This window comes from Schistocerca americana, chromosome 7, assembly GCF_021461395.2.
Source record: "Schistocerca americana isolate TAMUIC-IGC-003095 chromosome 7, iqSchAmer2.1, whole genome shotgun sequence".
Classification (NCBI taxonomy): domain Eukaryota; kingdom Metazoa; phylum Arthropoda; class Insecta; order Orthoptera; family Acrididae; genus Schistocerca; species Schistocerca americana.
In genome coordinates, this window is record NC_060125.1 from 486620112 (window position 1) to 486647912 (window position 27801).

At 40.4% G+C, this 27801-nt stretch overlaps 1 protein-coding gene across 2 annotated transcripts in view; it reads right to left on the bottom strand.

Annotated features, from left to right (window-relative positions):
• The window catches only part of LOC124623162 (FHIP family protein AGAP011705-like), a 238587-nt gene that overhangs the window by 145180 nt on the left and 65606 nt on the right, over window positions 1-27801 (bottom strand). For both annotated transcript variants that reach the window (XM_047148962.1, XM_047148961.1), the window contains exon 5: window positions 18763-18913. In XM_047148962.1, the coding sequence (XP_047004918.1) occupies window positions 18763-18913 (151 nt within the window). The remainder of the gene's footprint in view (window positions 1-18762; window positions 18914-27801) is intronic.

A 27801-nucleotide genomic window follows, 5' to 3' on the forward strand; every position in this document is an offset into this window, starting at 1 on the left:
AAGGAGCAACGGCTGGATGAGTTCTGGATGAAATGTCTCAAGAACCAGAATGCAACGTGCCACGAGCTGCAGAGGCAATGGAAATCGTGGTCACTTTGTCGCACGGTCAAGCAGCTGCGGAGTGAGGATTCTTGGTGAACAAAGAGTGCCTCTTTGAGAATATGAGGGAACAATCTGTAGTGAGCAGAAGACTGGTGTACGGCGCAGTCAAGACACACGGTAGAGTCCAAGGAGTGCCTATAGCAAAGTCCCTTATACACTCTGTAAGAAACTCACGAGATCGATATGCTGAAGACCTCAAAAATCGAAACGACGAGTCATCCAGGAAAAAGGATCATGTGACTAAAAGGAAGATTGTTGACACAGAAATAAGAGAACTTAAAGAGGAGAAGGCAAAACTTGAGGGGGCCATTCAAAACGCTCAGATAGAGCGAGAATCTATTACAGAACGAATCAATGCTCTCGCACACAGCTCCAAGTGAGCTATTCTCCAAAGTCAAGTCCTAAATTACAGTATTTGTTGTTAAACATGGTACTTCCTTCTAAATTATTTGTTGTATTGTCTAATAATAATTAAAATGTTTTTAAAACAAATGAATATGATAGTGTTATTTATTTTAAACCGCTAACTCCCATAGATGTTTAAATATACATTTCAAACAATAACCTTCATGATTAAAAAATATTTGAAAAATAAACCTAATTTAAGAAATTAAGGCTGGCCGGAGTGGCCAAGCGGTTCTAGGCGCTTCAGTCTAGAACCACGTGACTGCTACGGTCGCAAGTTAGAATCCTGCCTCGGGCATGGATGTGTGCGATGTCCTTAGGTTAGTTAGGTTTAAGTAGTTCTAAGTTCTAGGGGACTGATGACCTCAGCTGTTAAGTCCTATAGTGCTCAGAGCCATTTGAGCCATTTAAGAAATTAAGTATTAAAATAAAGACCAGAGGTAAAATTTAGCAACACAAAAATCCGAAAAGAAAAGACTGTAAAAATGCGAAAAACATTTTACGGAAAAAAATCTCTTTATTATTCTAAAACGAAAGAAAGTAATTAAAGGTCTTTAACAACGATTAAACCGAAAGCTTTTGTATTTAAATAAAAACAATAATAAAATCAGAAAAATTGAGGAATGGAAGAGGTAAAATACATCCTTGTCCTTACTGAACGCAAATTTTAGAGCGGGGAATATAGTAGCTGTGCTTGGCACAGGTTTTCGCTCTAAAACTGGACTAATATCATACGAGAGCAAGGTACGGATGTCCCACTACCTATCTCTTGACTGGTGCTGCCTTCTGTTGTCCATTTATAGAATTAGTTAGAAAGAAGTAGTAGCGAACGTTAGAGCTGTTCGGAGACGAAGATACAATTCACCAGCAAAAAAAGTAGAAAAGAAGCGAACTGGTATTGCTCTGCATGCCAGAACACTTTGTCTTTTCTATGTTATAGAAAAGTCGAAGGGTTCTGACACAAAGAGACCTGTGACATTGCTCAGTAACACATTATGCACTTTTTTTTGAAGGTCAGTTATACTTTTTGCCATCGATTGCATAATTTTTTATCTATGAATGAACGACATTAAATATGAAAACTAACTCGAAGCTCAGTCTTTTTTTAACGTGTGTTACACGTTAAGTCGTATCAAATACAAATGTTCCGATAAAATTTTAAATTGTGGCATAAATGACTTATCTTCTGGGCCCGAAATTTTTCAAATGGCTGATCCTCAAGTGTTACGTTTCGAATGAGAGTTGTAACGCCCTGAGATTTAAGAAATTCACTGCACATTCTCACACGTAACATAAATCATCTTGCGTGGGAATTTACTTTGAAAGTAAGGCTTCTCAAGCCACTATTCGGAATATTTTCCAGCGATCTGTTAAAAATGGCTCTGAGCACTATGGGACTTAACTGCTGAGGTCATCAGTCCCCTAGAACTTAGAACTACTTAAACCTAACTAACCTAAGGACATCACACACACCCATGGCTGAGGCAGGATTCGAACCTGCGACTGTAGTGGTCGCGCGGTTCCAGACTGTAGCACCTACAACTGCTCGGCCACTCCGGCCGGCAGTAATCTGTTAGAAATGTAAACAACTGTGACGTCACACACATCGAATGCATGTTAGTTGTTACGGACGTACTGCATAATCTTCAACCTAAAGCCTTTGACACTTTTCGGTGTCGGCAAACTGGTCTGCGCATTGTGTAAATTACACATTTTCTATGCAACTAAACATTTATTTTGGTGTTATTCTCTTATTTATGTTTCATTGCTGCAGTATTATTCAGCAGTCGTGGGCTAAAGTTCTTTGTCAGCATATCAGATCTTACACGTCAAACCTACAATTCTACAAAATTCCCGGGTTTTTCCCGGATGAAAAAATTCCCGGGTTTTTCCCGGATGAAAAAATTCCCGGGTTTTTCCTGGATGAAAAAATTCCCAGGTTTTTCCTGGATGAAAAAATTCCCGGGTTTTTCCCGGATGAAAAAATTCCCGGGTTTTTCCCGGATCTCCCGGGCCGCATACACCCTGATAATTCTGCTTCAAGGCACAGATATACTACTGGAGATAAAACTCATGACACAATTCATTAAATACTATCAAGAAAAAGCTGGGCATAATGGAACTTGGAAAAAATGGAAAATGAGGAAGAATTACCATTCTGAAGACGAAAAACATCTGCGGACTGAAACATGCAGTACACAACATTTAACACTTTTTTTTATTACCTCCTTTTTCTTGAAAATAAAAAAACCCTTATTGTATTAGAAGAAGAGTAGATTGCTACTCACCATAAAGATGAGATTTTGAGTAGCAAACAGGCACACAATCTCATTTACATATAATAGTCGGTTACACATTTAGCTTCTGTGCAAAGCCTCCTTCAGAAGAGAAAAAAACACACACAATCATATAAGCTGGCAAACCTTACGCACACAGGACTGCTATCTCCAGCAGCTCCGATTGGAAATTCCAGTCATAGTCGCCATTTTACACGACTGCTTTCTCCCGCAGAGGATGGAGGTAGGGTTGTGTGTGTGAGCTGTGCCTGCTTGTTTTAATGTGTTTTGTTTTGTTTTCTGAAGAAGGCTTTGGCCAAAAGCTAAATGTGTTACAGAGTTTTTATTGTGCCTGCAACTCAAGTTGTCATCTGTATAGTAAGTAGCAATCTATCCTTTTCCCTAATATTGTTGATATTCCATCTTGGATTTTCCATTGTTTGAAAAACTGTAACTGTGTTCAAGATATATGTAAACAGAAAAACTTTAGTGGAACAGTAGGATACTAAAGTGAGCTGCTGGAGAAAAATAGTTTCACTCTAACCAGAAACATAAAGCCTATGAAAATTATTTGAGAAGTCATAAATTCCACTGTTTAGCCAATCAACAGACTATTTTTGGAACTGACAGTAGCACTTGAATATGAAATGAAAGTTCAATCATATGTTAGTGTGTAGTACAATCTATATGAATTATATTAAAACAATGATAAAAGATTTGTAAACAAATAAAAGATCGAACAGCGATTGTTCAACTTGTGGTGTATTTCAGAGAGCAATCTCTATTGTCAGATGGTACACACTGTCAGACGGTACATTTTGATTATTTCATTTGTACAACAAAGCACACCCTAACAATGTCTGTTTACACTATTCTCATTGTGTCAAATATGTTATATATTTATAGCCATAGCCTGCCAGTCATGGTTATGTCCGATATGACAGTCACGCTTTAACATTTTCTGTCAAATAAGCATAAATGAACTAGACAATTCAATACCCACGCTTATAAATTTTCTGTGAAATACAGCTCAATACAAGAGTGATGAGAAAATGTAAAATTAATCATTTGAAAAAAAATAACTCAGTTAATACAGTAATTGATTGCATCAATAATTTCCTGTTTAGTATTGTTAGCTGACATGGCAAAAAGCAAGTGAAATTTTGGGAGAAGTTTCTATTAGAAACTAATGAAACTGAAACTATGACAGGCAGATATTATAGCTATGCACAAATAAACTGATAAGACAGTGGAAACATTATTTAATGACACTATGTGGTTTTCAGGAAATGTATAGAAAGATAAAACCTTATCATAAAATTGTATAGTCAAAAAATTACAGTTTTAATTAACACATTCAACTGAGACAGAACCCCAAATACTGTAAAAGATTTAATTCCTCTGTTAATTTCTCTTCCACTTTAGCTGTTTTCCACCATGTACTTGACGAAGCCTCTACCACACACTCCAATTTCACTCTCTTCTTTATTAGCAAGCACCATTGTGTCCCGGCAGCTTTCTTGATGCCATCAAGTCATTTCTTCTAGAACATTCTTCTATTACATTATGATTCCATTTTTCAGAGGGGTCTTGCCTCACCATGAAACTGGACTTTTGACATTTCAGAGTGGCTGCTCTTTCAAAGATGTCTGTAACTGTATTTTTTTTTAAGACACCACCTACATCCTGATTCTCTCCCTGAGGACTATGTCCAAAATCCACTTCCCCTTTGCTCCTTTTCCCAATAAATTGTTTGAGTATTCCATTATCTTTAAAGCAGGTGGTGACTGAATTACAACCACTTGACATATTACTGCACAATATTGTGTTAAGTGGTTGTAATTCTGTCACAGACTCAAATTGAAAATACCCATTGATTGTCAGCCAGGCATTGTTAGTGGAAAGTAGGTTGATATGCAGTAGATGAATGAGATGGGTATTATGTTTACAGGAATTTAAATTAGAAATTAACTACATAAAAGGCTCATAAATGTAGCCCACGATGCACACATTGATTTATCATTAGATATGACCAATGAATGTAGAAATGAAAGACTTGGAACCATATTTACAGTAATTTAATATCAAAATGTTATTCCACTAATTATGTAAGATTGCTAGCCCAGAAAATAAAAGAAGGGTCAACATGTGATGAATATTTTAGTCCTATTCTTACACCTTGGGACCAAGGTACATTGTCTCAAAAAGGTAAAACCAAATGGTTGTTATGAGAAGAAAATTTATTTTGGAGAGTAAGTGACAATTCAAAGCACTGGAGAGTATGTATTCTCAGCAAAGCAATTAATGATCTCAAGTAGTTTTTCCACAAAGATGATGGGTATTTGGAATATGTAGGTATATTAGACTACATTTTTAAGTTCTACTATTCCAAAAATTTAATTAGAAAAATAATGGATATTTTATGTACATGTGAATTACATCCGAGCATAACGAAGAGAGCAACATGTTACAAGATGTGTCCGAAAATACCAAAGGGATTAAAAGGTTTAACAGTGGCATATCTATTTGGGCCTTTATCAAAAGGCAGAGAAGGAGTTGCTTATATACTTGTAGCTATACAGTGTTAATCTATATATGTCAAAGTGTATCCAATTAAGATAGCATACACTGTCACAGAATTAACTGTTTAAAAAACTATTTTATAGATGTTGTAAAACCTCGGAGGTTACTTACATAATGGTCTAAGAGTTTGTTAGCAGTAACTTTAAGGAATATTTTACCTAGGAAGGGATACATCATTATACAATTTCTAAACACCGCCCCAACGAAATCTGTCTTCAGAGTGTTATGAATGAAATTAGATGACTTTCTCGTGCATATTCTGCAAGTTGTTGTACTACCTGAGCACAACCGATACCTGAATTTCAAGTAATTTTAAATTAATCACACCATTTAACCACTGGACTTTCACCAGTGAAGGTATTAACATATGAAGTTTATAGGAAAACCCTTATTAAAGTCCTTAAATTGCCAGATCGTACAATTCAACAATGGAATAATACACATGAATGTTTACCAATAATGGAAATTCCTGGATGTAATAATGTATAAAATAAATAAAAACAACCACTCACCTATAGCTGACTGATGTGTGGCACATAGGAATAGCTTTCAAGCTCCTGCTCTTTCTCTAGCAAAAATACACGCATTTACACACAACTACATAGACACCCAATGCACACGTTCTAAAGTCTCACTGCAGCCATGGGTTTGCATTTTTGAATATCTACGTGGTTGCATGTGAATATGCGTAGTTTTGTTAGAAAAGAGCAAGAGCTCGAAAGCTAGTATGACTACTGTTTTTTGTTACATGTTTCTATGCGCCATAAATCAACCAGCTATAGGTGAGTGGATAGCTTTTCTTTATTTCACATATTATTCATGAATCTCTAGAAGACAAATTAAGTAAAAAGGCATATATTCGAGTAAATATCACAATTTTAAGGCTACAACTTATGATTTTGAGGTGGACGTGGTGTTAGTTAAGGCTTATCACCCAAGATCTAGCATACAGGAAGAGCAGTGAGTCCCCCCCCCCCCCCCCCCCCCTCCCCAGAAGTATGATGGTTCTTATTGGGTGTGGACATTCCACATCCAAGGGTAGTATTTCTTGTAGATGCTTTAAATTGAAAGGGTAAAGGACAATATCACATTGAAATGATTGAAAGGTTCATAACTTAAAAGACAGCTCTCATGGAGGTCACACTCTTTGTGAATTTGTAGTTGACACTAACAAGGTCCCAAAACGATCATTGTATTTTTTCATATGTCATTTTCCATACAACAATTCTCCCTCCTACTATTCTGTATATTTTGATTACATTTTCTTCAACTATGGTCATGTGTGTGCATGACCAGAATGCATATTTTGTGTAGCACAATGAAGCTGCATATTCTGTTGACTGTGGCCTTCTGACGGAACCTTGTTGCTCAGCTGACAAATCACCTTTAGCTTCCTTTACAACAGTATCTACCCATTGTCTCACGTTTCTAATATCTGAAAGTCAACTTTTTGTCTTATGTTCCTAATATCTAATAGTCAAATTTTACCTGTTACTTTCGGCTTATGAAACAACTTTGTCCATTTATTCATTTCTATGAGTGTTTAATCATGATTTTCTCTTTTATCTGTTCTTTTCCTTTAGAAACAGTTCTACTACTGCCTATAGACTGAAGTGAGAACAATTTTTTTTATTACAACTACAATAATCTTTATAATTCTTTTGTCCCTTACCTCAATCCTTTTTTAAATACTGCCATTATGTTTGTTAAAAATCTGAGGTTTAAGGCCATGGTCATGCATAAACCTACACTGTGTTTAACCTTTCACTTATGGTTGCAGGCCACGGCCAATTCTAGACCCCGCTTCGACAATAAAAGTGCTGAGGGTTCCTTGCAGACATTCTGCCCAATCTGATGGGGGCAAGCTCATGTGCAAACTGACAAGGTACTGGCACTCACATAGTTCCATGTCATTTATAATAAAATATCTTATATGTCAATGCCTGTAAATGATTCTTCTACATATCTTTCTCGAGTCATGCATGACAATATAATGTATTAGTGAAACTGTTGTCCGGCAAACACTTTGAAAAACTAGGAACAAATCTAACCAGTCATGCCAAGTGATAAGAGTTGACCATCAATATTCCAGGAGGTGGATTTCTAATGAGTCATCAGTCTATGCAAAGATTCAAGTACTTTTCTTCTTCTGACAGACAATAAATTGTGGCAATTCACCTGATAAAGATCATGGGGTGAATCATGAATTTTCCTGTTAGGATAATAATAGGAAACTTTGTAATTCACCTCATGATTTTTCTTCTTGCAGTTATGAATGTACCTATGTACACTCCTGGAAATGGAAAAAAGAACACATTGACACCGGTGTGTCAGACCCACCATACTTGCTCCGGACACTGCGAGAGGGCTGTACAAGCAATGATCACACGCACGGCACAGCGGACACACCAGGAACCGCGGTGTTGGCCGTCGAATGGCGCTAGCTGTGCAGCATTTGTGCACCGCCGCCGTCAGTGTCAGCCAGTTTGCCGTGGCATACGGAGCTCCATCGCAGTCTTTAACACTGGTAGCATGCCGCGACAGCGTGGACGTGAACCGTATGTGCAGTTGACGGACTTTGAGCGAGGGCGTATAGTGGGCATGCGGGAGGCCGGGTGGACGTACCGCCGAATTGCTTAACACGTGGGGCGTGAGGTCTCCACAGTACATCGATGTTGTCGCCAGTGGTCGGCGGAAGGTGCACGTGCCCGTCGACCTGGGACCGGACCGCAGCGACGCACGGATGCACGCCAAGACCGTAGGATCCTACGCAGTGCCGTAGGGGACCGCACCGCCACTTCCCAGCAAATTAGGGACACTGTTGCTCCTGGGGTATCGGCGAGGACCATTCGCAACCATATCCATGAAGCTGGGCTACGGTCCCGCACACCGTTAGGCCGTCTTCCGCTCACGCCCCAACATCGTGCAGCCCGCCTCCAGTGGTGTCGCGACAGGCGTGAATGGAGGGACGAATGGAGGCGTGTCGTCTTCAGCGATGAGAGTCGCTTCTGCCTTGGTGCCAATGATGGTCGTATGCGTGTTTGACGCCGTGCAGGTGAGCGCCACAATCAGGACTGCATACGACCGAGGCACACAGGGCCAACACCCGGCATCATGGTGTGGGGAGCGATCTCCTACACTGGCCGTACACCACTGGTGATCGTCGAGGGGACACTGAATAGTGCACGGTACATCCAAACCGTCATCGAACCCATCGTTCTACCATTCCTAGACCGGCAAGGGAACTTGCTGTTCCAACAGGACAATGCACGTCTACATGTATCCCGTGCCACCCAACGTGCTCTAGAAGGTGTAAGTCAACTACCCTGGCCAGCAAGATCTCCGGATCTGTCCCCCATTGAGCATGTTTGGGACTGGATGAAGCGTCGTCTCACGCGGTCTGCACGTCCAGCACGAACGCTGGTCCAACTGAGGCGCCAGGTGGAAATGGCATGGCAAGCCGTTCCACAGAACTACATCCAGCATCTCTACGATCGTCTCCATTGGAGAATAGCAGCCTGCATTGCTGCGAAAGGTGGATATACACTGTACTAGTGCCGACATTGTGCATGCTCTGTTGCCTGTGTCTATGTGCCTGTGGTTCTGTCAGTGTGATCATGTGATGTATCTGACCCCAGGAATGTGTCAATAAAGTTTCCCCTTCCTGGGACAATGAATTCACGGTGTTCTTATTTCAATTTCCAGGAGTGTATTTGGCCTACCGGCAGCTGGTGTCATGGATCCTTAGTGTGTCACAACTGATGTATAACATGCATAAGTGTAATGGTTTATGGTGGTAAAGACCTTTATAACATTATCTTTATCTTTTTTATCAGATTTTGATGTATATTTGAATTATCCTTTTCCATATTTCTTAACACAGAACCCACGTTACATTTGCCAGTTCCATAAAACATATCCTTGTCTGATTTTCCCAACCCCTTAACATATGCCCATTGTCATATATCCTTTAACATTTTTACCATACCCTATATTCAAACCTCTTAATCTTCTCTCTGGGGCATAATGCATTTACTTTACATTATGGTGCAGCAGCAATACTTTCTCTCATGGGCATTACAGTGCTCCACAGTATGTAAAATAGTTATCATTTGAGTAATATTTGATCACAGCTGAACATTAACTTTCATTTTTGTTTACTGGGGACAATTCGGGAAATTATTGAGACATTGGGTTCCAGTCATTCAGATCACTTACTTTCACTACTGTGGTGCTGTACTTGCCTCACATGCTGATGTTTCACTGTTTAAGGTGGCATCTGAACACTTAATTTTTGTTCTTGTTTGATGACAGCATCACAGTAACATTAAATTGCAGTTCAAATGCTAATGTTTGTTCTCATTTCATAAAAACTTAACTGACAAATTCATTCACTTCTTTTTATGTTTTAGATAATGTATCTTGTGGTCATCACCCCACATTTCGTCAGATATAATAAACAGTTAAGCAATTTAAAGAAATGTGTCTGGAACCACCTGTGTCAACATTTAGTGAGCACATTTTGAATTTACTCATTTCAAATGAGAGACTTGGTCATGGTGGTCGTCGTCGTCTCCCCCCCCCCCCCCCCCCCCCCAAAATTTGCCAGCCTATCCACCTCCTTTCCTATGATGAAGATACTGAAGACTGGGAATTGGGGCAATATTTTGTGGGCTCCTACATAAAAGATACTGACTCTCTTAAAGTTCTTTTGCTGTCATGAATCTCTCCACAAATGTACCACTTGTTAGGGAAGTTAGCCCCCTTCAGGACCCTACATCTCTGTCATCCAATACTATGTTCCATTTGCTGACTGTATATTATCATCATGTGATTTCCACAAGAGCAGAGTTTTATCAAAGCAGGATACAACCTCATAAAAAATATACTATCACACTTGTGCAGGGGAATTGCAAGGTTTCAGTCTATAGTGTCATTTCATTACTGCTCTATCTAAGGAATCTTACACTGAAACAATGGTTCGAGATGCTAGTTTTAGATCAATCCCCAATAGAGAGGTCTGCAAACTGATACTGTAGTTTGAAGAACCCCTCCTTACAAGATGCACTTAAGATTGCCCAAGCATTTGAAGTTTCTTGGGCTACAGGCCATCAGATTCCTAGACTGACATGGTCATTGACAACTTAGACATTAGGCACGCACCTTCCAGCACACCTACAGACATGGAAGTTGTGGCAGTACAGGACGCCTGGCCAACGTGCTTCGTACAAACACGGCCAGTGGACAAATTTCCACAAGCCCATGCCTTCCTACCCTCTTGTTTTCTTCACCACAACCAGCCAACCCGCCCTCAGTTTTTGGCTTCTTGCTGTCACTGTCAAAAGAAAGGACACAGAGCAACAATGTGCAATTCTAAAGAAGGGAAGCACGAAGGGTCACAGGTTTATTCGACCTGTGGGCGAGTGCCACTGAGATACTGCAGAAATCGATCTGGCAGAATCTTGAAGATTAATGTAAACTATCCTGAGAAAGTCTACTTACATAGTTTCAGCTGGCTTTAAGGGGACCACACCCTGCCTATCTAACCCATGTTAATTTAGGCAAGCATTTGACCCATTTCTGAAATAACTATTTGATGCAGGACCTTAATATTTTTACTGTATGTTACGTGATGCTAATAGTCAACTATACTAAAACCTACTGCATCCATTTTATAGTTTTTAAGAAATACTTTTTTAAATTTATTAACAAAAAATATTAAGTTTTTTTGCAGAAAATATTTTTTTGTGTACTTCCCAATGGGGGAATATTAATGAATGTAGTACCAGAGGTGGCTTTTTATGTTATGCAGAGTCTATGAAAATTTCATTCATTTTTATGTGATAGTTTCTGATATAATGGGGCATATGTATTGAACATTTTTGTTTGCAGGAAATTGACTTTAAAGAAAGAGACTTTTGAAATTTGTTACTTACAGTTAATTAAAACTGTCCTGCTGCATATGATGGTCCTTCTTTGGCCTCTAGCAGGTCTTCCAGCTTCTTTTTCACCTTCCTGGATGTTTGTCTTGCTTTCTTCGCCATATTAGATGCAGACCTGTCTGCATTGGCTATCCTCATTTTATCGCAATGTTGCAGTCCAGTGATCGTATTTTCACCAGGATTAATTCCCAGCTTTTTCAGTACCCTACACTTTCCAATATTACCACAACTGAATGTAATAACAGCATCATGAACTTCTAGTTTCATTGTATGAATGCCTACAAATACAGTTTTCGGAAGGCGGTTCCAAATTAAGTTGTTGAAACATTCATTTGGGTTCTGTGTCTGCCCATGCTGACATTTCCTTAGGTCAGGATGAGCCAAGTCTCTGAAAATATATTTAATTGCTGTAATAACAACAGCAGGAAGAGAATGCTCGTGAGAATAAGATTCTCCAGTTGCCTGAGCCCTATTGCATTTGCACCACAAATTTTCTCCTGATGGACACAATTCATGACATGGCTTATCATCAGTAGAGGACTTATGGAAGAATATGGCCCAAACATCTCTCTTCACTTCCTCCAGATTTTCTTTATTTCTCCTAATTGCCTGCCCATAGTATACCTGCAAGTTTTCTTTTTCAGTTTTAGTTAACCGACCCTGTCTAGTCAATAATTTTCCATCTTCTAATTTTTTTCCTCTCATATCAACAGTTAGTTTTTTCAGCCTTGTTCCCAAACGTTTTTGAACATGGTCTACACATTCTATTTTGCTAATAATGGCATTTCCATATGGCTTAGAGTTCACCACATTATTGTATGCCTTACTGACACCACCACCCAAATATTTGGTGTACCATATGCCTCTTGTTTCTACAGAGCAATGAAATATTTGTTGTACTCCATGAACTTTCATACCACCACTTGTTCCTCTAAAATTAGCCACACAGTTGTGTTCTTTATGTTCATTGACAACATTTGCAATATTTAGACATTATCTCTGCATCTAACATTTTACTGGTGTCTACACTTGTGGCAGTTACTACTCCACTCAGAAAAGTATGTCCTCTTTTCTGCCAACTTCCATCAAGTGCAACTGCAATATCCGAACATCCATCATTTTCTTCCACTGCTTCCCAAGCAGCCAGTTTCATGCTTTCCTCACTGACCTCACATAATATCACAGTCAGTTTTTCAAATTTATTTGGTGGCTGATGTAAGTTCATTACTGAACAAAATGTTCTCCCTGCAGCCACGCCCTTGCCAATGGATCATAAGGCATGAACTAATGTTGTATTGATTTCATAAGGGCCATTTGCATCTGGTTTTGAAGAACTCATAAATGAAATCACAGTTGAGCGTTTAGTGCAAATTACATCTAAAGCATTTGCTAGGCCTTTTCTCCCCCCTGGCAATCTCACAAATTTTCATACACTGTGACTCACCACACTGTCTACATTGTAAAAATTTACAAATTACATCTGATAATATTCACTGTCTACATTGTACAAATTTAGAAATTACATCTGATAATATTCTCAAATTTATAATAATATTACTGCACCCCTTGTCACTTACAGTAAATTCATTGTAACTCTCTTGAAATGGTGAGAGCTTCTTTGATGATGCACTTGTTCAAGAATTACAATTAGAAACATCATTGCCAGGCGACATAACCTCTTGTACAGAAAGCTTTCTAAACTTGTTTCCTCTGAATTGTCATTTCTTGAAAATGCCTTTACGTTTTGTCATCTTCAATAAACACACGTAAAAAAGCACTGCAAACGTAAATATAACAACTACTTGCAATCACCCTTGAATGAAAGTAACCACGTGTATGAAATCATACCGGCCGTTACATTCCAAGGATAGCCAACACACTCGGGGTGGGGGGGGGCGGGGGGGGCCTAACATGCAATGTGGGGGATATAAAGATCTAAAATATACGCAGAAAAGTGGGCGTGGCATATAAACACACGTGGTAGGAAAATGCTCTGAATCACAGTGGGGTCCCCTTAAATGATGACTCCAGGAATATACTACAACCTCCTACCAATCACTCGCACAGGTATGGTGAGAACAAGAATAGATTAATTGCAGCACACATGGAGGCATTTAAACAATCATTCTTCCTACATTCCATATGTGAATGGAATGGGAAGAAAATCTAATAACTGCCATACACTTCACAGTGGTTTGCTGAGTGCAGATGTAGGTATAGATGTAGGCTCTAGCAGTGATTTCAGACCTCAGACTATGGACATTAATGTGGTCAGACATACTAGTGACAATTTTGCAACTGTTTCCAACAAACTGTTCATCAATGTGCATATCAGGGATCACCCCTTCAATTGCAAGTGTATATGCTTCCGAACTAATATTTAACTGTGACTCCATTCCCCTCCGCTGTCTCCAACTTCAAGCTGTCTTGTCCGTTATCGCCGAGGACAAATTCCTGTTTTTGGGCAGTTTATGGCAGAGACGACATACATGGCAGTGGTGCAATCACTGACATTCCTGTATGGACAGTGCCTTTACGGAAAATTTATTTGGCTTGGATACTTTCACAACATTTGGATTCATGGTCACCAATTTGGTGTATTTAGTGGCTGATCTCGTGTCCTGTCAAGAATGGGATGAACTGTGCAAGGAATATTCCATTCTCTTTGTACCTGGGCTAGGCAAGACAATAGATTATGTGGCACATATTCAGACTCAAATCCATAGTACAACCTTGTTCTTTTTGTGCCCGGTTGGTACCCCTGGCACTTTATGATCAAGTAAAAGAGCTGGATAGGCTGACAGGATTGGGTGTCATGGAACCCATATTGTACACTCAATCAGTTACACCATTTGTGGTTAGTAAGAAACCAACAGGCAAGCTCGGCCTTTGCAGCAGTGACAGTCAACTCACGATTGGCAGTGGGACAGTATTGATCGAAACTGGATTTGTCAGAAGCATATTTACTGCTGCCATTTTATGAAGAGTCACATCTACACCCACACAGATACTCTGCAAGCCACCATACAGTGCATGGCGAAGGGTACCTTGCACCACTACTTGTCATTCCCCCTCCTGTTCCACTCACAAAGAGAGTAAGGGAAAAACGACTGTCTGTACGCCTCCATATGGACCCTAATTTCTCATATCTTATCTTTGTGGTCCTTACACGCAATCTATGTTGGAGGCTGTAGAAGTGTTCAGCAGTCAGCTTCAGATGCTAGATCTCTAAATTTTCTCAATAGTGTTTCTCGTAAAGAATGTCGCCTTCCCTCCAAGGATTCCCATTTGAGTTCCCGAAGCATTTCCATAACACTTACATGTTGTTCGAACAGACCAGTAACAAATCTAGCAGCCCACTCTCTGAATTGCTTTGATGTCAACCTTCAATCCGACCTCGTACAGATCCCAAACATTCTAGTAGTATTCAAAAATAGGTTGCAACAATATCTTAAATACGGTCTTTTTTACAGGTGAATCACTCTTTCCTAAAATTCTCCAAATAAAATGAAGTCAGCCATCTGCCTTCCCTACCACAATTTTCACATGCTGGATCCACCTCATATTGCTTTGCAATGTTACGCCCAGATATTTAAACTACTTGACTGTGTCAAGCAGGACACCAATAATACTGTATCTGAACATTACAGGTTTGTTCTTCCTATTCATCCACATTAAGTTCCAATTTCCCACATTTAGGGCTAGCTGCCATTTATCATATCAACTGGAAATTTTGTTTAAGTAGTTTTGTATCTTCCTACATTCACTCAATTTCGACACCTTACTGTACACCATGGCATCATCAGCAAACAACCGCAGATTGCTGCCCACCGTGTCCACCAAATCATTTATGTACACAGAGAATAACAGTGTCCTATCACATTTTCCTGGGGCACTCCAGATGATACCCTTGTCTCCGATGAACACTCACCGTCGAGGACAACATACTGGGTCCTGTTATCTGAACAGTCTTTGAGCCACTAGCATATCTGTGAACTTATTCCACATGCTCATACCTTCGTTAACAGCCTGCTATGGGGTTCCATGTCAAATGCTTTCTAGTAATATAGAAATATGGAATCTGCCTGTTGCCCATCATCCATAGTTCTCAGTATATCACGTAAGAAAGGAGTAAGCTGAGTTTCGCACGAGCGACGCTTTCTAAAACTATGCTGATTCATGGACATAAACTTCCTTGAGACTAAGAAGCTTATTATATTCAAACAGAGAATATGTTGAAGGATTCTGCAGCAAATGGAAGTTAGGTATAAAAGTCTGTAATTTTGCAGGTCCGTTCTTTTACTTTTCTTATATACTGGAGTCACCTGCACTTTTCTCCAGTTGCTTGGGACTTTGTGCTGGGCAAGAGATTCAGGATAAATGCAACCTAGTTAAGGGGCCAATGTCATAGAGTACTCTGTAAAACTGAACTGGGATTCCATATGACCTAGTGATTTATTTGTTTTCAAATCTTTCAGTTGTTTCTCTATGCCAGGTATGCTTATTTGTATGTCTGTTGATGGTCAAATGATGATAGGTTTGCACAGTTCTCCTGTGTGGAACATGAAATTTAAAAATTCAGCTAGCATTTTGCTAACTTCAAATGTCACACCAGACTTGTTAACAAGGGACTCAATGGAAGACTCAGACCAGCTTAGCGATTTTACATACAACCATAATTTTCTCGGGTTCTCTGCCAGATCTTTTGCTATGGCGTGACAGTAGTAGTTGTTGTATGCTTCGCGCGTAGATCTTTTCACAGACGCATGAATCTCTACCAAACTTCACTTGTGCGTAACCCTTTGAACCTAGTGTACAATAGCCTCTGCTACCTCAGCATCCGCTGAATTTCATCACTAAACCGTGATGGGTCTTCTCCATCCTTTACCCACTTATTAGGCACATAACTCTCCACACTACGATTTACAATCTGCTTAAACTGTGCCCATAATTCCTCTACATTCATCTTACTGGAACTAAGTGATGCCAATTCAGCGTCTAAGTGACATGTTAATAATTGCTTATCTGCGGTATCTAGCAGAAACATTCTCCTAGCCTTCTCAACTGATTTATTAAGTTCTGTACTCATATTTGCTATAATGACATCATGATCGCTAATCCCCATTTCTATACTGACACTGTCGATAATGTCCGGCCTATTTGTAGCTACACGGTCTACGTCGTTTCCATTGTATGTGGGCTGTCCAGCTAAATGCTCAAGATAATGTTCAGAAAGTGCGTTAAAAGTATTTCGCATGACATGCAGTCAATACTCGGTAGGTTAAAGTCGCTTCCAACTAGTATTGCATGATATGGTTATTTACGAACTCTTGACCGTAGACTTTCTTTGAACGACTCTAGAACTGTGAGAGCAGAATCAGGTGGCCAGTAAAAACCTCCATCTATTAACTTAGTTTCACCTACACCTGTTATATGCGACCAGATGACTTCACTGTCACACTGAACTTCACCCTCAACAGACAACATTTTTGTCAACTGCAATAAACACTCCCACTGCTACGACCTCTAATATTTTTTTCCAATATACATTCCATGACTCGCTATATACCTCAGAGCTTTCCACTTTAGGTTTCAGCCAGCTCTCGTTCCCAAGAATAATTTGAGCACGAGAACTTTCCTGGAGGGCAGTATATTCAGATACTTTATTACAAACACTTCGACAGTTTTCTGATAAAATTATGATGGTCGAAGTGTCTTTATTCTGAACGACGTTTTACTTCCCTTGCTGTGAATCCACTGGTGAGTGTTCATTAGAGCACTTCAAACAACCGCCTAGCCTAAATAACCGTCATGTGCACTATGCAAGTACTCTGCTACCCAAGTACCCACCTCCTTTGTGTAGTGCACCCCTGACCTGTCAAAGGGAGTCCTACAAATCTCCACATGATAACGCAGGTCTATAAATCTGCAGCCACGACTGTCACAGAGTTGACAAAGCCTTTGGTTGAGACCTTTCACTCTGCTCCAAAAGAAAGGACCCTGATCAACTCTGGAAATGATGCTGCAAATTAAAAGCTCTGCTTGCACACCGCGTGCAAGGCAAGCAGTCTTCACCACCTATGCGAGCCGCCTGCACAAACTGGGGATTGCCTCAGAAACCATGCAACAAGTGTCTTTGGTGTCAACAGGAGCCCCAACTTGCAGACGACTGCAACCTGCACACTGATAGCCCTAGGCAAAGCCGCCTCCATATCTTGGGTGAGGCCCCCCAGCAGACATATTGAGTGCACATTGCTATCTTTCCAGCCCTGAAAGCTATCTGCCTAAGCGGCTCCAAATACGCCTAACGTTGGAGCTCCCAATAACTAGTAAACCCCTCGCATCTCCCAGGCTTTTCAATATTTTTGCTTGAATCATAATATCCTCTATGTCAGGGCACCTCTGTTCCACCCTCAGTCGAATGGACAGACTGAAGGCCTTGTCCAAGTTTTTCAAGACGCACTCACACATATTCTGAGTTCTTATAGATCCATGCCATTACGCACTGAGCACAATCTTCTCTACTTCAGCCAGTTCCTGACCCCCCCCCCCTCCCCCAATCTAGGAGACCCTCATGGGTCCCGTTCTGGCATCTGTGCCCCCTGCAGCTGCCACCTCACCTGCAGGAATCCACCTGTGATGGGCCTGTCAATGCCAGGATCATTTCTGGCTTTACTCTCCGATGCCAGCTGACAGGGGACTTTTGGCTTCTCCGCAGCTGTCTGTCAATAGGGCCTCAATGGAGCCTGGATATGTGAAGTTTATTACCTGTTAGGGAAAAGCTCTAGCATGAAGTAGAGTCATTCTTTCATTTAGTAGCTTTCCACATATTATATACATCAGATTTCAATAAAACATTAAATAACATGTCTTGTTTCTTCTACAATACGTTCCCCAAATTAACAAGATCCTTTTAGTATCTTTATTTTTATTCTCACTGTGTGGTTTCTTTTGAATTTCTGTCTCCTTTTTTTCTCTGTAGCATCAACATGCCACACAAAATTCCATATGTGAATCACTGAAACTAAGAAAAATTTATTTTCCACGCAACTGTTAAGGGATTGTTTCTAATCTTTTTATTTTTTACTGCATTAAACAAGTCCAAACATTGAAATAGTAAAAACCTAATAACACTGGAGCTACTTAATTTTCAGGTTATTGCCTGAAAGGAAGGAAAAAAATATGGTTCAAAATCAACATTTAACAGTACGACTGATTAGAATTAAATGTGTCATATGATTGATCTCATGCTGGTTCCATCCTTTAAAGGATTTCTAATCCAGTACCGCTATTTTTTGCCTTCCTTCCTTCCTTCCTTCCCTCTCTCTCTCTCTCTCTCTCTCTCTCTCTCTCTCTCTCTCTTCCTCTTTCACATAAAATGCTAGGCATGGTACAAAAGTCTATTTTCCCACTATACCAGAAACTGTATATTTGTTATTTTTTTTTCTGCTTACCGGACAAACATTTGAACGAGTCGAGATGTATGAGGCAACACTATCATCAGTTGCTGACAATGCCATGCACAGCAACAGGGCATCACGAGCTTGCTGGCCAAGACCTCCTTCACGGTGCACAAATGGTATCAGCAGGGCAAAGACAACAAACCTGTTGGTAATATTCATATCTCACTCCAAATAATGCACAATGCAGCACATAATATACATATATTTATTTAATAAACAAGCTTAAAAACTTGTATTTTACAACAAAATATTTCCCAATAATTTATGACTAAGACCACATTTAATTGGGGGGGGGGGGGGGGGGGGGAGAATAACAAAAAAATCATTTAACAATATTTCAGGAGGAAACACAATAGCCAATCAGCTAACTAGCTTAAGGATACTAAATGATAACCCTATTAAATCAAAACCCCATATGAATAACTGGAGAATACGCCAACTGGCAGTCTGTCTGGGCAGGCAGCCGACGAGGTTGGAGAATTCTACACGAAATAATGGGTCTGGTTTCATACCACAGTATGGCACATCTGAAAGCCTCAACTAGCAACATTATCAACACAACAAATCAGAAATTCTTTAACATGAGTCAACAAAGCACAACAAAATATGAAGCTCTAGATACTGAACCACTTTGTCTCCAAGTCAAATTACAGATATCATGTTTTTCACCAACTGCAATATCAAATGCCCATTTCATTTTCCAGAATCAAATCCATTAATAACCAACAGCAACAATAAGTGTTAAGTTGTTTATTCAATGGTTAAATGGTATTGTATCCACACAAACTGCAAATCATTCTGATACAAATGCTTACATCATAAATTGGTGATGTCTGCTGATCAAATACCACTGTAATGACTGATGCTACAGATTCTCTTCAATGATACTACCAACAGAAAACACACATTTTTTGCCAAGAGCAGATGTTGAGCAACCATAAATGCTTCAGTGTTGGACTGTCTTTCTTTCATAACTTTATTTGTTTAATCAGTCCAGGAAAAGGTCACAGAAGAAGAAACTTTAGAACATAAATAGAGGAAGGCAAAAATCTTTACAGAAAGTAACTCATTTAGCCTTCTGCCAGGATAAAATTGATACACATTGAAATTTTCTGTCAATTATTTGTCAACAATTTACAGCAATGACACCTTCTCACAAGCAGCTTCCCTTTTATCATTTTCATTGTTGTATGCTTCAGTACTGAGGTGACTGCTATGTTGTCCCGTCACCTGCTCTTTGGTAACTGTGCCTCCAGAGAGAGAATCTCTCTGCCCTTTTGGACCAAGTCTTTCAGCCTATTACCTGCTACATAAACTCCTACAAAAAAAGACACCAATCATTTTGTTCACTGACTCCACAGTTCCTGTTCCATTATCACACAGTGTCCTATTTGTTGCCGTTGATGCCACCTCGCTCCACACTAATGTTCCCAACGACCATGGCCTTGCTGCTATTGAACAGTATCTTTCCCAATGTCTCACTGACTCAAAACCTACTACCTTCTTCCTAGTCCCAGGACCAACTTTCCCTCTGAAGGCATCACCTACAAACAAATCTGTGTTACAGAAATGGGCACTCCTATGGCACCATCCTATATCAACCTATTCATTGACCATCTAGCGGAATCCTTCCCGACTTCCCAAACCTCTCGCCCGGTTCAGATTCATTGAGGACATGTTCATAATGGACTGAGGATGATGACAGCCTTATGCATTTCTCCAGTACACCAACACTTTCTTTCCCACTTGCTTCACCTAGTCCTCCTCAGCACAACAAGCCACTTTACTTTACATCAATCTCCACCTCATGGGCAGCTACATCAGTACCTCAATACACATCAAAACTATCAACAACCAACAATACCTCCACTTTCATACTGTCACCCATTCCACATCAAAAAGTCCCCTTCGATACAACATAGCTACCCATGGTTGACACATCTATAGTTACAAGCAGTCCCTCTAAAAATATGTCTGGAGTCTCACCGAGACCTCCACAGGCCAAAAATTACCTACCCTCCCATCTTTCTCAAGAAATAGGCTTCCATGCATTGTCTCACTAGTCATCTATCATCCCCCACATAACCACTGTCCAGCCACGAAGGAGCACTCCTTTCATGACTCAGTACCACCCAGAACTGGAGACATGTATCACATTCTCTGCCAGGGTTTTGACTACCTCTCACTGGGCCCTGAAACGATAAATATCCTCTGCATCCCTCACACTGTGGTACTACATTGCCTACACGTCCTATGCAAATCCTAGTCCAACCCTACTCCACCTCTGCCCCCAACTCGTTGCCTCCAGGCTCACATCTCTGCAATAGATATATATTCAAGACCTGTCCCATACATCCTCCCACTACGACCTACTCCATTCCTGTCACTGGCATCTCCTACACCATCAAACGCAGGGCCACCTGTGACAGCAACCACATGGTCTACCAAGTTAGCTGCAACCACTGTGTTGCACTATTAATGGGTATGATATCTAACAAGCTGTCTGTCCACTTGAATGGCCACGGCCAAACTATGGAAGTGACACAGCCATGTCACTCGAAACCTAATACCTTTTTCCTTGTCATCATGACCAACTATATCCTCACAAGGCATCACCTACAAACAAATCCGCTGTACAGAAATGGACACACCCATAAAACCATCTTATGCTAACCTGTTCATCAGCCATCCTATTCTGTGGTCCTATTTCCTACAAGATGTCTTTTGTTCCTGTAACCCTCATGGTCTCAACGTTCACTAATCTCTGTTGTTTACCTCCCTACTTCATTTCCTATTCCCTTTCCAGTACACAAATGCTTTATATACTACCACTGCATCTACATAGTCCTTTCCTCTCCACTCCTTTCCTTTCTCCTCCCCCACTTTCCCCACAAAGTAGAGCCTCCACACACAGCACCTAGCAGCACTAACTTGTCCCCACCACACCCCTGCACACTCCCATAGGCAGCACTAGCATCTTCTCCCACCCCCACCATGTTATCCTTCTCCCTCAGCCCCTTGACACTTGTTCTTGAGTGAGTAAGTGTGAATTTTCTATTTCTGAAGGAGGACTTTGTTCGAAAGCTGAAATATTTCTAGCAATCTTTTTCATTATACCCATCTGCAACTCAGTGCCTTCTCTATGTGGTGAGTACCAATGTTATCTTTCCCATATTATTGTTATTCCATCCTGGATGCTCCTTTGTTTGATTTTGCATAATGGCTTCACTTCCATTCCATTCCATAACTCAGTGCTGTTTCCCTCTATTCCTATTCTCTATTACATTACATTACTAATTGTTCTTTTCTTTTTTTACTTTCCTCTCTTTTTAGGGCTACATGCCCACACAGATTGTAGGTGGAGAGTCTCATGTTCCACATTCTTCATCTCATGTCCCAAATTTTTCACCACCAATGTAATAATGCCTGGTTCTTAAATTTATCACATTACCTCCCTTCACAATCATGTTTTTTCAATGTGTTTTCCTGTGCCTTCCTGTGCCATAAGTACTTTGTTGCACACTGTTCCTAACTGCCCCCCCCCTTTCTCCCTTGCCTTATTCAAGCACACACCTTACTGACTTCACCTAATCCAATTAAACCTGCTACCACAATCCTTCACACATATCCACCTATCGACCTGCACCCCCCCCCCCCCCCCCATTTTCTTTTTTACAATCCCACGAAGTTTTATGTAATTTGATGTGTTTTGTATCCTCCACTATTGATCCTTCCACCTTCCATCTGCGCCAACACAAAAGTTTCCCCAATCCCACGTTTGGTTCCTGCATTGTTATCCAACTCATGGTGTCCGAAGGAGCCACTGGCTCCGAAAGCTTGTCAATCACAAAGGTCTCTTGTGTGTGTTATGCCGCCGCTTGGTGAGTAGATTTCTATCCAATTAAATAATTTCATCAATAATTGATTGTTTTCATTGTTATACCTGCTGACAGAGATTCACCACCATGTTTATAAACCTCAGGAACTACCTGTCTGAGGGGCTCTGCCAGCTGTCAGGTACACCCATCTACAAGCCAAGCTACAGTGACCCCCTCCAGAAATCCAGCAGGATTACATGCATCCCAGAACCTCTGCCCTGAGTCTGTGTCCTTCCTCACTACCAACACTCCTTACACTCCTACCTTGTATATGCTTCCTAAAGTATAAAAACCCTACCACCCAAGGCATCCAATTGTGGCTGGTTACTGTGCCCCCACAGACACTGTCTTTGCCCTTGTGTACCAAAATCTTCAGCCTATTACCCACAACCTACCCTCCAAAATAAAAGAAACCAACTACAGTGTGGCACACGAAATGTGTTACCATTTTGTTTTTGTATATATACTTTATTGGCAATACAATCTGAAAGGAACATATACTACAATGAAGAGCTGTCCATGGAGATTTGCTCTAACTCAGCATATGCTCAATATGTCCACCATTTCATTTCCTAACTTCCTTCAAACGAACACTGAAGTTAGTGAGTACCCTACGGTACATGTCTTCTGTAATTTCACTGCAAGCTTGAAGAATAAGTCCTCTGAGCTCCGTAAATTTCACAGCTTCTTGCTACTGCCTTGCCCTTCAACACGCAGTGGTTCATGCAAGATGGAGCAAGGCCACATACTGCAAACACTGTGTTGGAGCTTTTACACGAGCATTTCGACATGCGGATCATTTCACTCAGGTTTCCAGGTCGCTTCAATGATGGACAAAATTGGCCCCCCAATAGTCCAGACCTCAATCCATGTGACTTTTTTCTGTGGGGGTACCTAAAGGAAAAAATTTTACCGAAACGTCCACATGATTTAATGGAGCTCAGAAGACTTATTCTTCAAGCTTGCAGTTAAATTATGGAAGACATGTGCCGTAGGGTAATCACTAACTTCAGTGTTTGTTTGAAGGAAGTTAGGAAACGAAATAGTGGACATATTGAGCATGTGCTGAGTTAGAACAAATCTCCATGGGCAGCTCTTCATTGTAGTATATGTTCCTATCAGATTGTATAGACAATAAAGTTTATATTCAAAAACAAAATAGTAACACATTTCGTGCGCCACCCTGTATTTCCTTTAGTGTCCCTCCCACAATTCCTTATCCTTTACCACCCGAAACCCTGCTTGCCACTATCAATGCCACCTCCCTCTACACTAACACCCCAACATCCATAGCATTGCCCCTGTTAGACACTACCTCTCCCAATGCCTGACCGACACCAAATGCACTAGCTTATTCCTGGTCACCATGGCCAACTGTAACTTTCTTTAATGACTACTTTACAGCCTGTACCATCTGGATTTATCCCACCAACAACAGCTTTTCTCACCTGTGCAGGTGAGAACTCTCCCTACAACGTATCCTTTGTGCCCATAAGCCCCCTGGTCTCCATTTTAGCTAGTCCCTGCCCTCTGCCTCCCTATCCACTTCTCTATTCCCAATCCAGTACACAAACGCCTTCTATCCCACCAATGCACTTATCCTTTACTCTTCTCCCCCCCTCCTCACCCCCCACTGCCCCACCTAGTACAGCCTCCTCACGCTACTCCTACCAGCCCTAATCTGTCCCCACCATGTACCTGCACACTCCCACAGGCAGCACTAGCAACTTCCCCCACCGCTGCCTTGCTACCCCTGTCCCTCTCTAGCCCATCTCTTTCTTATCCCCATTACCCACCCCAGCTACACTGTTGCTCACTTCAGACAGCCCCAGACAGGCCTTAGTGACTGGAGGCAGTGGTCACGCACATACTGTGTGAAGATGAATGAGTTTTCCACTTTTGAAGGGCTCTATCCAGAAGCTGAAATATTTGTAGCAATCTCTTTCATTTTGCTTCTCTAGGTCTCAATGCCATCTCTATGTGGTGAGTAGCAATCTTTTCCATGTTGTTCTCATTGCATTCTGGAAGTTCCAGGATGTCATTCCAGCATATGCGACACATAAAACCACAGAAGTTATTGAACTAGAAACCATAATCAGTATCTTATTCTTAGCTAGCATTACCAGAAGTAACATACAAAGCTTAACAGATCTGTGAGGAATTTATGGTGACAGTACTGAAAAACTGTGTCTCGCAGTGAACATAAAATGTTTCAAGTTCATCATCTGCTGCCTTAGATTTGACAATAGTGCAATACTTGATGAAAGGGGAAAATTAGACAAGATCATAGTGATTATGGAAATATTTTCAATGTTTGTACAGAAGTATCAGAAGTCCTATATTCTTGGAGAAAATGTTACAGAAGATGAGAAACTGGATTGATTCCATGGAAGATCACCTTTCATCAATACATACACAGAAAACTAAATAAATATGGCAGTAAAATATTTGCTCTTGTGGATTCCCGTGTATTTTTCTGGCATAATTTGGAAATGGACGCCAGGTTGTTGGGTTGGGTTGTTTCGGGGAGAAGACCCGACAGCGAGGTCATCGGTCTCATCGGATTAAGGAAGGACGGGGAAGGAAGTCTGCCGTGCCCTTTCAAAGGAACCAGCCCAGAGTTTGCCTAGAGCGATTTAGGGAAATCACGGAAAACTAAATCAGGCTGGCTGGACGCGGGATTGAACCATCGTCCTACTGAATGCAAGTCCAGCAACAGGTTGTCAACAGAAGGATTATAGCTTATAAACAACAAATCTCCAGATACCGTGCTACATTTGTGTGAACCTATTTATGCGTCGAGTTGAAACATAATGACAGACAACTAGTTTATCAGCTTGGATTGATAGATGAGTTAGAAAGAATTTTTTTTCTTTTATTGTGATGCAGAACAAATGTGTGCGAGATTCCTCTGGCATTAGTTACCAGTAAAGAAAATGTTGTCCACAGTTCACTTTCTGGCTTCAAGAAAAAGTGTACTCTTGTTTACTACTTTTCTAAAAAGGGAAATGTGTGATCCTGGGCTCAAATTTGCATGAGAATAACTCAACAGATGCTGGCACAGGAGACGAACAGAAGCCATACATGGTAACATTTTCACAATGGCACCAACAGTGGAGATAACGCTAAAGATACGCTGATCCCTTCGTATGATGTTGCAAGAAATGGGCACTCATGTACCTCGCGCCACTACTAGTCCTTTCCTCTCCTATTCCACTCGCAAAAGAGCAAGGAAAAGACTACTGTGTTAAAGCATCTGTTAGAGCCATAATTTTTCACATCTTATCTTCATAGTCCCTATGCAAAACGTATGTTGGAGGCAGTAGAATCATTCTGCAGTCTGCCTCAAATCATGGTTCTCTACATTTGCGCAACAGTACCTTACAAAAAGGGCATTGACTTCCCTCCAGGAATTCCCATTTGAGTTCACGAAGCACCTCCATACTACTTGTGTGCCCATCTCTAAGCCTTTCACCCATATATACTGCAATTATCAATATACCTGGAATCGATGCATAAACAGTTTATTTTGGCAGCAATGAAAATTGTATTGGGAGAAATTGATCCCTGAAACAATCATCTTATGCATTACTTTCACCTCAGTTGGTTTGAAGACATTTGGAGACCTCAAGAATTGATGTAGATCTGCAACAGAGGCTAAAACATTATGCACCAAAATTTGAAGAATAAGCAGAAGATGAATGCACAAAAGTAGAAAAACTGAAATGGGGTTGAAGAGGAAAAGGTACAATACTTGCTCAGGAAAGCAAAGACTATAAAATACTGTTGCAAAATGTGTCAAAAGCCAATTTGTTTTATGTTTCAGAGTAAGAATTTTTAATAGCTATTTGAGATGCAAGAGTATGGGAAACTTTGATCAAGCTGCATTTGGAGATCTTATATGCCTGCATTAACAACAATGTTTCAACAGTATCTTTAAAATCAAAGAAGTCAGTTTTATGTATCGGAAATACAAGGAGTGCATTCCTAACTATGGATTACTCAATGCACTTGTGTAAACCTTGCAGAACAAAAAGTTCCTTATCTTTCTTGGTTTCTCTGTAACTTCACAATGTCTTGTCACAGATCAAAAAACTGTGCCCATTCACCAAAACTGTGTGTTATCTCTTCCAACCATCCCAAACTAAACAGAGGAGATCTTGACCCATGACACTTGGAACTCCAGATGGGAGCATTCTTGACGCAAAGGACATGTGCCATATAGCAATGAATGTTTGAAACATTTTCTCCATGATTTGATACTGGGAAAAAATCTAGGCGTATGCAACGGAATACCAGTAATACAACTGCATTCAAAATGCATTTTGTGAAAAAAATAGCACTTAGAATGTTTCCCAGTTTCACTCCCCAACTGATATACAAATATTACTATTGTTGTTGTGCCCATATGTCCTCTTTGCTTTTCTGTAAAGATATGTGCCATTTATAATGTGCTTAGTTAGGAAATTTTATATAAAGCAAGTGAACCAGAGACGTGATCTTGTTGCACAGAACACCACATCTGATTGAAGGTTAAATTCCAGGTCAACAGTCACTGATTAAGCAGGTCACGACAATAATGGTTTATCCACTGTTGAAATTTGGAGCAGTACGTTTGTTGCCAGAAATCCAGATTCAAGATTCACTGACAGTATCTCTAGAAAGAGCAATCCATCTATAAAGGAGAATTATTACAAACATGTCTGAAGGATTCATGAGATCTGTTCAAGGATATGTGACATTTATAAAGTTAAGATAATAGGCAGTAGTGATAAGATCCGAGTAGGAGTAGGAGAAAGAGGAGGAGCTGGTTTTTGGGTGCAAAATAAACACCATGATCATATGTGCCCTAGTACAATATGACACATTACTTACTTACAGGTAATCTTACTTCAATAATGTTCCACAACACAAATTAGCAACTTTCAGAGAATGTAATGCAATATCATATTTGAGAGGTTGAGAAAAGCCATTCCTCCAGGCCAGACCTGTGAGTAGAAGCAATCCTCCTAAACCCTGCCACTGTAAACAGTGCTTGTCCTGTTACATTTAGAAATTGGGTCATTTCATAATGTTCCCTTTCATTTTGTGGAAGCTTAATGTAGTGATGTTAACTATGGTGAACAATTTAGTGGAATACGATATTAGGAGC